Below are 16,639 nucleotides of genomic sequence, written 5' to 3'. Positions count from 1 at the left end.
CTCAAAATAAACCTTGTGATCCCAGTTTATATCATTATCAAACAGTGATCTGCAGCTTCAAAAGTCCTTTTATATTCCCCAGTTAATTTGTCTGGAAGACATGAGTCATCACATCATGTAGGTCATTTTAAGTGACAGTATGGAAAGTAACAAAACACAATGGCAGTCCGGTTCAAGATGTTCTTTATTTATTTCAGGGAATGACAATACTGTCAATTTCACTAAGCATGATTCCCATAACCAGTTGTGGAAGACTACAACTCCCTGTCCACTGTATTTATTACTTACTTCCTCCCTCAGAGAAGTGTAACTGGTTTCCCTCCATTGCTTGACCAGGAAGAATTGACAGGTCTTTGCCTTCTTAAGACTTCACAGGTGGAATAAACTATGCAAGACGGTCAATAAAATAATATTCTCTTTACTACATGTAACAAAAGACATGTTTCACACCAAATGCACAGACACAAAAAACAAGTGAGATGAAAACACAAAATGTCCACATTGGGGTGTAGTGTCTCTTAGAGCTAATCACAGCTGCTTACATCAAGGACAACTAACCCATCCCATAGTATATCATAACAATACAGACATCAGAGCTCTCCAGTGCAGAAGTGTGGAAATTAAACAGTTATTTCACCACTACAACTTTATAGCGAGTGTTAATGGTGCTATGCAACAACACCATCTGGTGGGGTAGCTACTCAACTGCCCTTTCCATTAGATCTGCATTGGAAATCAGGGTGTAAAAATGTAGTGAAAGACAGAGTGAGGTCCACATGACTGATCTCAACGCTACTATTCCCTTGCAAACACCACAATTCATGATAAAACTTTCTGTTAAATGGTTGTAGTTTTGTTCTGAAATCAGCTCTTTATTCCAAAATATAATGTTCCCTTTAAGTGGTCCTTTAAAAGTGATAGATTGTTATAGAAACAATTTGACCTTTATGCTGTTTTGCCTCCGGCTGTAACATGTCTAGGGGACACAGGGGTTTTTGTGAGGGCTAGCTAATCAATAAAGGTTTTGGAAATATTTATTTATTTGGTGGGGAACGCGTGTATGTGCTGGGAGGACTTGAAGGTCGCCTGCCTCATCCTCCTATGCCTGGAACTCGAGGCCGAGGCCAAGCTTGTGTCCACCGGCGTTGATGTTCTTGCCGTCGAGGAGAGCAGAGAGTGTCAGCTTGATGCCTGCAGAAACACAAACACACCAGGATCAGCCACTTATTGCTGCTTACTCCTACACTGTAATGTAGTTGTTCACCCAAAAGTAGGTGGCTTAGTTAACCCTTAAGTACTTTTGTGCAAAACTCTTAAGTTTCAGAATAATAGCAAAATAATATTAACAATTTCACAAGTATTTTGAAGTTTGTTATTTAAGTAATGGAACAAAAACTCTGCTAGGGAGTCCTAATATGATCATGATGTAGTTTGTGTATGTCTACAATGTAGCTACAGATTGAATAATCCACACACAAATCTTTAATGCTGCATAGTGTTGTCTTGGTTGAGTAAATGATGAAACATGTATTTTAACACATTAAGCCAAATTAAACCTAAATAATGCACAAACTGCACTCACCTGGCTTCAGAGTCTGAGTGTAGCCCAGGCCCACGAGGCTGGAGTTGTTCACCTTAGCCTGTTTGGGAAACAGATCAAATCACACGTTTACTAACAGGTACATGTATCATACAAATGACGGCTAAATCCTGCAAGCAGAGATATAAATATAGAACACTAAGTGACGTTGGCTGCATTGTCATTAAGCTATCAAAAAGGTGTTATAATACATATAAGCCATAATTGGCTTGGCTGCATACGGGATTGAATTTGCAATCCATCCTGCCAAATGGGTCAGCCAGGAAGTCAAAATATTTTTGACCCATATTTGAGGGAGCAACCTTAGGACTATTAAGGGTTTATATTGTAGGGACTCAAGGGAATGTCTGTAGTCGATGCAAGCTCCTTGTGAAGGGTGAGTAAAATAAAACAGCCATTTCTTATGGGATTAGGATTAAGTGACATTGTTATCCTACAGCAGACGACAATAACACTAGTACAACTCCAACTCCAGGTGACACCATACTTACAGAGAAGGATGCATCAGAGTCGATCTGATACTTGGCAGCGATGCCAAAGCGGGTGTTGCTGTTTCCGGCGGTCCAGGCCAGGTTGACGGCTGTCTCCAGCTGGTCATTCACCTTCTGGTAGATGGAACCACCAAACTCAGTTCCATCATTTCTGTAGAAAAATAGCAGATTCAAATATATAGAAATATTGCAGCAACACAAACCATGTTTACCCAACAGTGATGTTTCTCCTTAAAAAGGGGAGTTTGTTTTTCTCTCAAAGTAGAATGCCTTGCTTGGTGTCTTCCATGTTTGTTAAAGAGCTCCTCAGGTGGGCTCATCGGCTCTGATGTAAATCCTACATTATACTCTGTCTGACCCCACATAATCACTTCAGCTGTAGACTGAACCGGCTTGGACACAGCAGGAAACAAGACTAACACTGTGGCCTGTATCTCTCACTATCAGACACTACCTCGCTCTGCCTGTTCACTGAGGCCTTTCTGCCTGACAACCTTTCACTCCGCCTCACATGCAATATAGCAAATCCCATCACCTGGGTATAAAAATACTCAGGTGCCCGGCACACAGCCAGCAGCACGTTAGTGAGCCCGGCGAGGACGAGAAAACCAAAGCTATGCATGTCTGGCACCTCGTTTTATGGTGTCATGGACCTAGAAAGTACAAATCCTTAAACAGTATAAACAAAGCAAATGTTTTTACACATGTAAATTACATTGCTGTTCTGTTTTTGATAAACCGCTGCATTAACATAGGTGCAAGCAGGAGGGCCAACAGTGTGTGAAAAAGTGTTTTTTGTAGGGCAAATTTAACTGCACTATATAATATAAGAGGATAATAAGGTATGGGGAAGCCACATTGGTTTACCAGCACACTAAAAAGTATTCTGTATGGTACAATCAATGGAAGGATGCAAGCTAGCAAACTAAAGACTATCTGCCGCCTCATCTCTTCTTACACATTCGTGTGGAGCTGGAACTCGTCCGTCTTGAATCCGACAGCGAAGTTGCTCTGGGTGATCTTGTTCCTGCCGGCCTCAAAGGTCATCTGGTATCCGGCCAGCCATCCCTCGTATCCCACCACCGCTGCACCGTGGACCGCTGTCCCGTTGATGTCGTAGTTGACGTCGCAGCCGAGGTTGATGTGGTCGCACTTGTAGCCCGTCTTGACCTTGCCACTCTTCTTGCTGGCAGGAGAGAGACATGGTGGTTAATGTCATTCATTTAGATCATTTTTACCTTTTTTCCTATAGGATTCATAGCTCAACATTATATTTTTTTAAAATACAATACATTTTATTTAATATTTTCCTATCATTTCATTTTTATTTCAGTGTTTCTGTTTGCTGTGTATATTATCTATTTGTTATTTATATTTCTTTTACATTTTAAAAATAAACGAAAGTGTTTATTTTGACTTTGTTTTTTTATTATTATCATTCGGTTAGTTATTTAGTTAGTCAAACTATGGTATCAGTTCATAAATTGTGTGTTGATAACAAAATGTTCAGTACTGGCACTTCTGCCTAATGGGCGGATCACTTTGGTGCGCTGCGACACATGTAAAATGTAATTTATATTTCAAAGGATCATTATTACAGTTGTATATTGTATTTTATTTGTAGTACGATGTACCACGATGTAACTCATAACAAGCTTTCTCAGTCTTGGCACTGAAATCATTTTGTGACGCCCAAAAAATGATAATATTATTAATCATCATAACATATTATAATCGTGCAACGACTAATCCCTTGAGCTGACGACCACTGATATCCAAGGAAAATCTTTGGTTGATGGCAGCACTGTCAGAATCCACGTTTTATTGAACCTATGTATGCACTAATAACATAACCCTCGTCTTCTCTATGCCTGTATGTTCTGAAATGCCCTCCAGATAAGCCCTTTGCTCCTGATTTCCCTTTCATCATTTCGTTAGGTACAGGTTGATTTGAATCTAATTTCATTTTTAATTATAGGGATTCTGTGTTAAGATGCAATGTTTTAATACATGTCTTACATCTTCACATCTTCACAACACAAACTGCCAACCAACCAATAAAAAGCCCTCGTACGGCTAAATGTGTTGTTCTTTACTATTCACTGTAGCTCTAAAAGCACATAAAGTTATATTTGACTTTGTTCCACTGAACTCCTGACTGAGTGTTTCTTACCCAGTGTTTGGGGAGAAGGAGGAGTCAAAGGTCAGCTTCAGCCCCTTGGCCAACTGTGGAGACAAGCAAAAGGGTTCAGTTGGAATTAGATTGCAATCAACTTTGAAATAAATTCGATGAAACTACAATCCATTATAGAACTAGGCATAAGGCACCCACATCTTGTGAGACTTGTAAGAATACAGTGAATTTAACTCCCAACAGCAAATAAAAAAATCTCATTTCAGATTTTACCCACCTGGTCTTCGAGGGTGATCTCGGTCCCCAGGGTGTTGTCGGTGTTCCACTTCTCTGTGAAGGTCAGACCGTGCTCCGCCCACTTGTACTTGGTCTCCAGGGATCCAGCCACCTTGCTGGTCTCCGTGTTGGCAGAGCCTGTGCTGGTGAACTCCTGCAGAGGAGAGTGTCGGTGTCAGAGTCATACACACAGGTTAATTAGCCAGGAACATTCAGATACATTGTAATAAATTAGGTTTACATAGGGTGATACACTCCTGTAATTCTACCACCAACACTGATATTGTTAACCAGCACTTGATCACAAATCCTAAGGGTGCATTTAAAAGGTCAAGAAATCGATTTGACTTGCAAACTAAGACATACAGTATGTGTGATTGTGATGATACAGCATCTTTGAAATTGAATTATCGGCCCGGAGACTCTGAAGCAGGCTGCAGTCTGAGCTGGCTGCTCTGATCATCTGTTTGACTTACCAGTCCATTCTCAGACTTTGTTTTTCAAGTCCAACTTGATGACCCCGAAGCCTGAAACAGAACATTAGATCAAATATTATTATTTTATGATGACAATACAGATTTAACATCTAATTATAGGGGATTTTGCAGCTTTGTATGAATATTTGGATGTAAAACCAAAATATTATTTCTTGGATGGAAAAAAATAGCGCTTCATTCTATTTATAGCCATTATAAGCAACCCTGTTGATATTCACAACACATTACATCAAGTTATTGATTGGTTTGTGTGAGTTTCAGCCTCCAGAGTGCATTTAGAGTTATTTATATGCAACTGATTGAAAGTACGTATTGATTTGATGTGGCTCTGATGGAACATTGGTGCTGTCAGTTATGAACAATAGCTAGACGGCTGGTTTAACAGACCCTGGCTTCAGGCCCTGCCCATGCCCGTATCCAGCATTACATCCATAGATTCACCGCGCACACTTCACATGACCCAGAACATGACCCCCTTCATGTACTTTCTGGCCCGGTACCATTCATACTCATCCCGGCCACCAGTGTCGATTCTGCAGTTTGTACCCTATGAAAAGTTCATCAGCCTCACAACTGCTCTCAGTTACAAGCCTTTCCGTGAAGGGGGGTGGCAGTAACTTTGCATGCATGGAACATATGAATGAGTCCGGGAATGCCATAGCTATTAAGTTGACATGATTTGCATTTACAGCTTCATACTCTGCATACATAGTGGCAGAATACACAGCGGGGTAACTGGTTTGAATCCAAACGCTTTCATGAGGCATTGCTGTTGACATTATGCAGCGGCTGGATTTGTAAAATGATTAAGAGGAAGTGTTGCATCGAATCTTGCAATACATCTCTTTGATTACTTAACAGCACAAAATAGAGGGGAGAAAGTATTGTTTTTAAAGAGAAATTGAAATAATTATTTGTTCTAATGGCAGAGAGGGTAAAAAAGATTATGTTGAAGAGAATGATGAAGCGATAAGAAGATTCCAACACAGCATCCCTCTTCATTGAAGTGAAAAACTTAAAAGAAGAAGCGACCATGTGATAAAAAAAACCTCTTGACTTATAGATATATATAGCACTTCATTTTATACATGATACTGCTGTAATATTGCTGAAATAGGTGAGTATGGTTGTCTGCTTAGTGCTTACCGTATCCCTTGGTGAAAACGTCCCTGGCAGACTTTCCAAGGTCAACGTAGGTGGGAGGTACAGCCATTTTCTGCAAAGACAAGCGAGATGATCAAGGCTGTGACTAAAAACAGGAAGACATTTTCCCCCAAGAAAATGTCACCCCTGCATGACCAGAGCCCAGCCACACAGCAGAGAGGACACAGAAACAGATCAGAGGTGCTGCTGAAAGAGGAAGGCAGGCGCAGCTGGAGGTCACTGATGGATATGAACGGTACAAATCTCATAAAGTCATTGGCTTACAAGAGCTACACAAACACACACACAACACAGGAACTCAGCAATTCAAGCACACACACATTCTTTCTAACTTGCATTCCTTTGAGTACAGAGGCCAGCTTGTCTGCAGGAGTCACATTTTGCCACATTAGCTAATATCCGGGTTTTTGCTAATGGTCCATGTCTGAACTTCTTTGTCCTTCATCTTCCTGGATATCAAGTTGTGCAAGAAATGTGTATCTCATCATTATGTATAGTGATGTAGGTTCCATTTTTCAATATCACAAACAGTTATCAAGGTGGAGTTGTTACCGCAGGCCTATTGATAACATAAATGTGCAAATTGATAGTCAATAAAAAAGAAGTTTCAAAAGTTGACCTGGTGAAAAGTGCTTTAATAAGTGTCTGAACATAAACAGTAACAAAACAAATGTGGCCGTTTTTTTCCAATACAATTGAAAAATCTGAAATGAACAAAAAAATGTTTTGCTGAATTGAAAAGATAAGAGCTAAAGGCTTGCTCTTCCTCACAGAGTAATAATAAAGCTCTGTCCTTAAAAATAATCTCCAAATTCTTTCATCCATGCCTATTAATCCAGTTTAAAAAGGGAGTCCCGCCCTTTGTCAACAACCCTCCCCTTGTCCTCAAATTGTTTTATGACTCATATTTAAGGTATTGCACGTGTGGGAGACAGCTTAGAGCTGCATGACGATTGACACCACATCGCACTCGCATATTTATTGAGTTATGAAACATTTGTAAGAAAAATTGCCCGCTCAATCTTAAAAGTCGTCATGTTCTATTGGTGGTCAGATAAATGTTCAATCTGTTTAAATGTTGTAATGTTTAAAATAATTAATTTCACTTAATTCTTTTTTACAAGTAAATGTTAGAAAAAAATAGTATTTTATGAAATACACTTCTGAAATCATTAAAGCTGTTGCCAATGACCAGTTAGAAAAAATGAAATTGTACTCGTTTAACTAAAAAGAAATCAGTTTTGACACTTTCACTTTGTTTCTCTAAAAGATATTTAGTCAATGCTGACGTATTAAAGGAAACCATAACAGCACCTGTGTATTTAGAACCTACAAGCATCAGAAGTGACTACACTCCAATAAATTGATCAAATTATGCTATTGCTCATTCTAATGTAATCGTGTAACCCCACCCCAGATGCTTCTTTGAACCTCACACTTCAAACTCCTAAATAACAGAAACATTACCTATGACAGAACAAATGTCTGTCTGTCCCCATGCATGTCCAACTGTAGCCTCCTTAAGTGGTTCAGTCTGCAGGGCCCGGGACTTTAGACCGAAGGGACGCCGGTTCACGACCCGATCGGACCAAGAAAATACGGTACTGGAGAGGAGCCAGTACACCTCCTGGGCCACTGCCGAGGTGCCCTTGAGCAAGGCACCCAACCTCCAACTGCTCCCTGGCGCTGGCTAGATTGACTGCCTCTCCCTGTCCCAAAATGTATCTCCCAAAAACTCTCCTCCCAAAATGCATGTGCATGTGTGTATTTGTGTATTGTATGTAACTGTACTCTGTAACTTTGCATGTATGAAAAACAGAGTGGAAAACTGAATTTGGATTAATACCGGTCCACCTTTCTTTTTCTAAATCATTCAGGATGCCCCCCGTGACCGCCCTCTGAATCAATCACCAGTGACTGTGCTAATACAGAAGGACTTGGACTGGAAGTGGACTAATGTCAGGAATCTGCCATGCCTGTTAGCACTTACACAGATGGCATGTCCACTATTCACGCTGTGACAACACACAAACACCCTCCCCCACTGCACCTCAGTAGTTGTATGGTTTCCACACATGTCTACAGTCAGAAACGTTAGAGGCCGTAGAGGACAACGCTGTATATCTGATAGCCTGCAAAGCCTTCTCACTGGAGTGCCATGGGGTAAACCTCAATGACTTAAGTAATGAATAATTCCACAACTTCATGTAACAATTTCACAAATATGAAGAATATTTGAATCCCATGGCATGATGAGGATCACTCCTGAAATTATTAAGTACACTTGACCTAGCCACAGTTAAAGGATGCAGCACTGCCCTTCAGCACCACTTTAGTTAGCTCAAGTCTAATTCAGGGAATTTCAACTGAGACACAGACATACAATTGATTTAAAAAAGGGTAGTCTCTGTTTAGAGAGAAACAGCACTACACTCATACAAAGTGATTATGCAGGCAGCATCTCACTGTCCTCATCTGCTAACAGATTAGCATTAGCTAGCTATCAAGGTGGCCAGCGGACAAGTGTCTCCAGTGAGGAACTTCATGGCATGTTTAACGGAACTGAGCATGTATGGTTTCAAGAAACCGTATCATAGCTTTTCTTCTTTTATAATAGCTGCCATAATAACTGTTGATAATAACTTGGTCCTTTCAAATGACCGCACCGCAAGACATTAGCCAGCAAGCTAGCTTTGGGTGCAAAAACCAACGGGCCTAGCATCTCTGCTGTACGCCGACTACACCCCTACACCCGGTTCAGAAAACAATGTATAAGACAGAATGCTCCAGGTGTCAGAGCTCACCGGCTGATACCAGCACACAGTGCAGCACATTAAAACCAAAAGCTGTGTTGCAATTCAATATTAAAACACAACGTACCTCTGTGTGTTCCTGTCCTGGTCGAGAAGGGGCTTGTCAGCTGCACAAAGGGAGGAGAGAGGAGGGAGGTGGTGCGGCGTCACGTACACTACAAGTCACGCAAGCAGCAGAGGCCTGTCGTCATTGTCAAAGATACAACATGCAACCAAACAGCAAGATGATTCGCACCATAATACAGCATCACAGCCTCAGCGGTGTCGGCGCTGAAAAGGTACACATGTATCCTACAAGTCACACTACACAATTCTTATAGCTTATCCTGTCTTCTTCTCGTGTCTTCTTGAATTAGCAGTGACTGGAATAATAGGCCTACATGTTTCTTTTTTTTATTTTTTATTTCCATTTCATAGAAGCTGACATCATAGGCTACTTCATTTAATTTCAGCGGATATCCATAGGCCTACAACTTTTTACTTTCGACAGCTTTAGTCACGAGGCCCATTGCACATTATTATTTCGTACTTTAAACAATATGAGCTCTAAATAACTACAATGAATTGCTATATATATTGATTATTTCTAACAATAGCCAATAAATGTAAATTTTCCTCTAACTGACCATCTGCAACTTGAAAATACTGCTAACATGCTAAAACACAACATGATTAACCCAGTAAATAGGCCGAACTCATGAAACGGGTAAATGTAATAACTAGGTATTTTAATAACTTAATTATCTTGTGTTACACTCATAATGACCTTTTTACGTAATTGCAATTTTGAATGCAGGTATAATTTGTTTTCACTTCATCCTCCGTCATAAATTATTAGAACCGAAAACGGAAATGGCCAGACCGAACTATCTCGCCTCGTCATTATCTAGGATCGGCTGTTTACCTTCACGCATGCGCAGTTATGAATACTCCTGGCAGCACGCAACTCCTCCGCAGCATCCCTGATAAAAAGCCCCTAAGCTGACTTCAGATCAGCTTACTGCACCTTCACCGCACAGCTCATATCAACGTGCAGGTTTTACAAACTGGCCCGGGACATATTAAGAGATAAACCAGCAGATGTAACGTTACATCACATCTGTACAGAACAAGAGGACAGGATGAGGTATTATATATGACCTCTGCTTGTACATGATGAAAGTCATTCAAATTCGCATACTGATCTCTGTATTGGCCCACATTTATGTGTTTATAAATTGTTATCTGATTTATGAGATGGAACATAAGGCCTACATTTACCGAAAAAAAGTACGCAAATACAGTTTTGATGCAATTTACTTAAGTCTTTCAATTTTCTGCTTCATTTCAGAGGCAAATAATGTACATTTTTATATACTACATTTACTTGACTCGGAAAATTATCATTGGTATAATACTATCGGTAATCTGAATAAAAACATCTTGCATGATTTATTAAAATAATTGAAGTAAGTTATCAATAGCTAAAGTATATTAAACCAGATCACATTTTTTACATAATTGCATTTTTTATTTTATCAAAGATAGAAGAAAAAAAACGAATTTAAAGGCAGGTGTCAAGCAAATATGTGGTTTAAGCATCTTTCTCTTGCTTTTACTTCCTGGCTAGGGTTCATGAATTGTTTTGCAGTTTTGTATAATTCTGTGTGCAGGATTTCACAGAAACAGCAGTGTGGTTGAGTTAAGGGAACTTTGCCAAAACCTTAAGACACTTCCTTTGCAACGGGTACAGCTGGCAGCAAAGACCCAACTCTGAGAAACCTTGTTCTTCTCTTCTCCCTATCTTCTTGCACTTTGCATACTACAAAGGAATGTATATCATGTAGTATAATCCAAATGACAAGATCACAAAAAGTCAAAATATTATTAAACAAAAAAACCAAACAAAAAGCATGTCCTGTCTGATATAAGATCAGCAACTGTCAAACCATGATACAAAAAGTTAAGGACTTTAATCTGTAGGAAATTACCATCAGCGAGTAACCAACCACTGTGTCAGTTTTATCTGTTACTTGCAACATCCTTTCTTCCTTCTTAAATTAGAAAACAAATGGTCCTTCAGCAACTGAGTTTCTGTATTTAAACAGGATAACACAACTCTGACAGAGTGACTGGGTTGGTTACTGGAGAGGTTGCCATTGGTTTGAGCCAGTAGATGTCACTGTTGGTAATAATGTGAAACAACTCACCAATGTCAGTAAGTTTGCTGTTTCTGAGAAATGAGTGGACTGTTGCTCATCAGCAGACGAATAATTACTTTTTGATTAAATCTGTTTGTTTTATCAAATGTTTCAGCAACATTTTAAAAGTTATTATTCAACGTTTCTTTTAATTGATTTGTGGGTTAGGATTAACTTGCCAACCTTTTTAAATAGTGTAATAAAAGCATAATTTTGTCATGTCCATGTCCAAAACCCCAAATGTTCATGAGTTAAAGAAAAGTCCGTTTTTGTGTAATCAAATAGGAATTTTATCTGTTATCTGCTTAAAAAATAATACCATATTTTCAACATTTAATGTTACATCTAATAATTTGATGAACCTGATAAATGTAATTTGGAGATACATGTTCTTTCTCTACACTGTGAAAAGGGTGTTTAAAAAAAACGTTTTTTAAAATGTATTCACAGAACTTACAGAAGTTGAACATAACACATTATTTCCCTCATAAAATCATCATCACTAACTAAAATGCTCTTTAAAGGGGTTTTCTATCCACATACAACACTGACTGAACACAAAGTTATTTTATGAAGTACACCATTTCATCAGTTTTACTTCACTCGAGTGTTTCCAAGTGCATCCAGTTCAAGACTCCACTGCAAGCTAAATATTGTGCTCAAGAACATTTGTCAAAGAGCTTGCATTTACTTGGTTCTTTATGGAAAAGGATTAACATGCACAACATAGGCCTTTACTTCATAAGATTAAAGTCAAAGCCAAACACATTTTTTCACTTGCCAGGAGGACTTCATATTCAACTTGTATTTTTTTTTAAGTTCATTGAATATTAAATACGGATTAGTGTATCTTTCCTGTCACTAAAGTATTGACTGTTTTTTTATAGTTTTACCTGTGCCAAGCTGCAGCTCCTTAAAAGCTTAACAAACTTTGAGTGTTACTTATTCAAACAGTGCCGTCTGGCTTTGTTACAAACATTTGAGTTAGAGTGCAGTTAATGGCACAACATAATGCATTATTAGAATTCGATGTTTTCAAGATCTACTGAAGGCAGCTATGATGAAAAACTGTAATTAATAACATTAATTACATTCAGGATTGTAAACATTAGGCTCATTAATAAAAGAAGCTCTATAATGACCGATGAGAAGAGATGGCTCAGCCTTTACTTGATCCCTAACATCCCCAGCTTGTTGTCATTAAACAAACATATTTAAGTTATTTCCCGATGTGTATTTAAAAGTTTCCATCTCCGTTTTATGTCCTTGCATCACTGCATCTCAAGTAACATTTAATCAACAACTAGTAACATGTTTGTCGCCTGTCGGTCGCCTTCAGAGGCAAGCCAAAATTCATTTCTAGATTATCCTCCAGTCATATCTGGATGCTGTGCTTTCATCCCCCAAGCTTCAAAGGCGGCGCTACGCTCACTTCAAACAGCCGTCACTGAGTGCCAATCAAATCCAGCTCCACAAGACAACAAATGTTAATCAACCCGGGCCAAGCATCACCAAAGTAAATAAAATAAATTGTAAACAGATGGCATAATTTGCAACATATGGATAAATAAGGCAGTATGTCATCTTTCTTTTTTAATTCAGTGGTTCACACAGGGTCCAAACTCCTCTCCCACTTCACTTCTTGCATCCATCCCAAAGCCTCTCTCATGAGTCGGTGACTTCACTGCATGCTGCTGCTTTTTCCGGCCCAGACTGGAAGTCCATAAACCAGCGTCTGGTTAATAGGAAGGCATAAATCACTTCACGCGTGTTCCTGGGTTCAAACAGTCCCAAACCAGAAACCTTTTTACCTTTGTCTCCGCGGGATCAAATGCATAAAAGGTTATTGTAAAAGTTTTAATGGTTATACGTTTCCACTTCCTTCAAACCAGGAGGACTTTCTGCCATCAAATGGGATGGTGAAAATAAAATCACTCATATAGTCATTGAGCTGAGTCCAAAAGTAATAAAATGAAAACTATTGATGTAAAGTCATTAGGTTTTTCCTGTCATCAACTTTCTTTCTTCAATAAATATTACAAGCATCAACATTAAACATTAAACAAAATATCCAACAGTTCCATCCTTTTCGAACATATTCCAATAAAACAAATGCAACCTGCACATTTCCTTTGTTCACAGTTTATTGAATTGTTATTTACGAAATAAATGAGACCGTACCTGTTGCTGATAATAATGTGCTGATCCCTCTGTGCTCAGTCTAAATAACAAACCACACGTTGTCCTGTGACCAGCCCAGTGATGTAATGTCTAGAGACAGAAACAATGTCAATGTGTTTCACAACAATACATATCTGTTCCGTATTTCATCCTCTTCACATTGTTGAGAGTAATATCAGGGAGCCATTGTTCTCTTGTGAAAGTTAATCAAAAACAATATGTGTATTGGATAACTGCCGTTTTTTATGCTTCTCTTCAACTTTGCATTTGTACTGCTTTATTTTATTGATTATTTTTAACTTTCTCTCTATATATTTGCCTTATTTTATGTCTTTTTTTAATCGTAAACATATTATGTTTAATTATTAAACACTGAAATAATGTAAACATTGACTTTAATTAAATGTATTACGTCAACAGATTACACGTATTTGTATTTGGTTAGTTGAAAGCAATAATAATAAGTTTAAATCAAATATTTTGAAAGTTCAACTTAACATTATTGCTTTCAACTAACCTAATACAGTTATGTGTAATCTGTTGATGTAATACATTTAATTAATTAAACAGTTTCAGTGTACGTAGGATCTGTGCTGGATTGTGCACATGACAATAAAGCCATTTAATCTTTGAATCTTGTATCATGCAAAAATAAGGCTTTAAGCTCATGTCGTGTATTGAACTCTTTGAAGAAGCTCTTAAATGCCATGAAGATAACAGTAAAGTCAGGTGGTTGCTCAATTGCAAAAGTTCTCTACAGAGGGGAAAATAAGTTGGAAACAAGCAGTTTGTAGCTGTGGGTTTCAATTTACACCAATTTAAAATGACTGTATTTGTTTGGCTTGTTTTGTTTTCATCAGCATCTCTATTTATACGTGGTACACATGATAGGAAAAGTGAGAGATGCATCCTTCCTGTCTGAACTTTGGTAAATAGATTGGAGGTATGAGAAAATGTCAAGGCTCAACTGTGGTCGGAGCAGTGTCTCATGACACACACACTCACTGTGTGTGTGTGTGTGTGTGTGTGTGTGTGTGTGTGTGTGTGTGTGTGTGTGTGTGTGTGTGTGTGTGTGTGTGTGTGTGTGTGTGTGTGTGTGTGTGTGTGTGTGTGTGTGTGTGTGTGAGAGAGAGAGGTGTAGCGTTAGTATGTAGCAGATGCAGCGATCTTTATCTCTCATTCATGGCGTCCAAGGAAATGTAGCGTACGCTGGTTAACAGTCATTTTCTCAGTATCTGCGAGATGTGCTGATAATCATGCAGACACCTGCCGCCTTGTTGTGTGGAAACAGAGGTGATGCTGCAGCGTTGCCCAATACAGCTAAGAGCATTGATGACTTTTAAATGCTACAAGGTTGCTGTGTGAAAGCAGCATTACCCAATAGGATGGAATTCCATGCAGCTTTTAATTCAGGGAAATAAGTTATATTTTCCTCTAAATTTAAAGCTGATGTATCAAGGTGGTCGTCTTTCAATGGAATTATATCCTTATAAAACCATGTTTCAAGATATCGTGATACAAAATGATGCTGTCTAAATTGATAATAACATGCACATTGTTACTCAAATTCATCAGAAAAGGAGTTCAAATCTAATCCAATCAAATACTGACTCGTTCTGATACTCTCTATGTGTATGCATGCGTGTCATAGTCAGGAGATAGTATGGAAATTGTTTCTTTGTAATTTCATTTATTGTTCTTAAGTTCAATTTGCAAATAGAAAATGTTTAATTATTTAATTTACCAAACAAAAACAAAGCTTTACCATGTGATTCTTTTCATAAACTCTCCATTTATTTATTGAATAATAACAATACAAGATATAAAATTGCTCCTATATTTGGAGGAATGATATTCCTCAGTCCTTAATCAATTTAAGTTAAGAATGAAATTACACATTGAGGGAAATTTGTAAGAACACAACTTAATAATATAATAAATGTAAAGAGGTTATAAGTTTGCCTATATAGCATTTCTGTATCTTCCTCCTCTGAATTGTTGCCTTAACAGTTTATGGCTATGTTCTAAACTAAACGTAGACTTCACATATAAACACAGGCAACGTGCTAATTGTGACACTGTGAGAGTTAAATGAACACTGGTAGTTATTTCTTTGTAGTCACCTACATAGATGGCACCCTTTTAAAGACGAACCTCCTGTAAGTAATGACAGAGCCCAGGCTGGGAAACACCCGTGGTTGTTTAAGGCACTTTGGATAAAAGCATTCACCACACACACTGTTCTACAAAGTCATTCAAGTAAAGCCAATATGTTTGGCCACATTGATCAGAAAAAAACGTATATTCTGATTCACATCTGCCGTCAATAATCCCAATATGAAACCACAGGTTTAACAGAGAGAGGGGAGATACCACAAACTATCAAACTGCCACGCCGAGCCTCCTGCTGTACACCACATCGCTGCACCCAGCATCAATGTGTACTGAATACAGGACCCTGTAATCAACAAATTCTCCATATTCCCCCCCCTCAGGTGCCTCTCGAACATCAAAGGAGGTAAAGGATGGTGTGGTATCTCTGTGTGCCTGTGCCTTCTACTGTATGAAACAGCCCCGAGACACAGGCGGGGAGCAGCCGAGCAAATTTAATTTCATGACTACCACGTTGCTACCTGGCAGGTAGGGCTGTGGTTCATTTTGTTTGGAGTTTTGTAGGTTTTTCCTGCACCTGGTTATGAGATGATCTCACCAAACGAGATGGATCAGATATGAAAACCTCTGTTTCTTATGATTCTGTAAAGAGCAGAAGTGGAAAAAGTACAAAAATGTTTCATTTAGACTCTTAGTTGAAAAACATCATGGGACAGTGTAAAACTCTTCCTACATAACAAAGTAATTTACCTAATGCATAAAATTACAGCTTGTCTATGAAATTAAACCAAAAAAATCAGTGTACATCAACGTAAACCCCAATTCAAGCTATCTACAAGCCAAAATAAAAGGAAGTTTATGGAGTAGGATAACTCACATCAGATGAATATGGGACATTTTATTTTAAATGACTTCTTATGGAAAACTCGGGTTACTCCGTAATTTATGCCATTCAAAATCTTGAAAATTCCTAGAGTCAAACTGGCGACATTTATTAACAACTAAAATATTACCTCCAGCTGCAAAAAAGCTTCTTATCCTCAAGTTTATTACCTATTGATCCCTACACTTAATCCCGGCTAAATCAAAAAGTTATTTTGTTGCTCCATCTTTTGATACTAAACTCTGTTTCAATGCTTGTAAATGGCCATTAAATAACTTCACCTTCCATATTCTCATTCACTGATATGA

General features: G+C 38.5%; 1 protein-coding gene across 1 annotated transcript; it reads right to left on the bottom strand.

Moving 5' to 3' along the window:
• Nucleotides 1–166: 166 nt before the first annotated feature.
• vdac1 (voltage-dependent anion channel 1) lies at nt 167–9,135 on the bottom strand. The gene is given in 10 exon segments (XM_063895258.1): nt 167–1,191; nt 1,583–1,640; nt 2,092–2,242; nt 3,050–3,277; nt 4,265–4,317; nt 4,503–4,655; nt 4,978–5,001; nt 5,003–5,028; nt 6,145–6,214; nt 9,043–9,135. Coding segments are annotated over 9 exon segments (852 nt in total). The 5' UTR covers nt 6,212–6,214; nt 9,043–9,135; the 3' UTR covers nt 167–1,099.
• Nucleotides 9,136–16,639: the final 7,504 nt, after the last annotated feature.

This window comes from Eleginops maclovinus, chromosome 11 (assembly GCF_036324505.1).
Source record: "Eleginops maclovinus isolate JMC-PN-2008 ecotype Puerto Natales chromosome 11, JC_Emac_rtc_rv5, whole genome shotgun sequence".
NCBI lineage: Eukaryota > Metazoa > Chordata > Actinopteri > Perciformes > Eleginopidae > Eleginops > Eleginops maclovinus.
The sequence above is the reverse complement of the archived record's forward strand: the minus strand, read 5'-3'. Positions and strand labels throughout refer to the sequence as shown.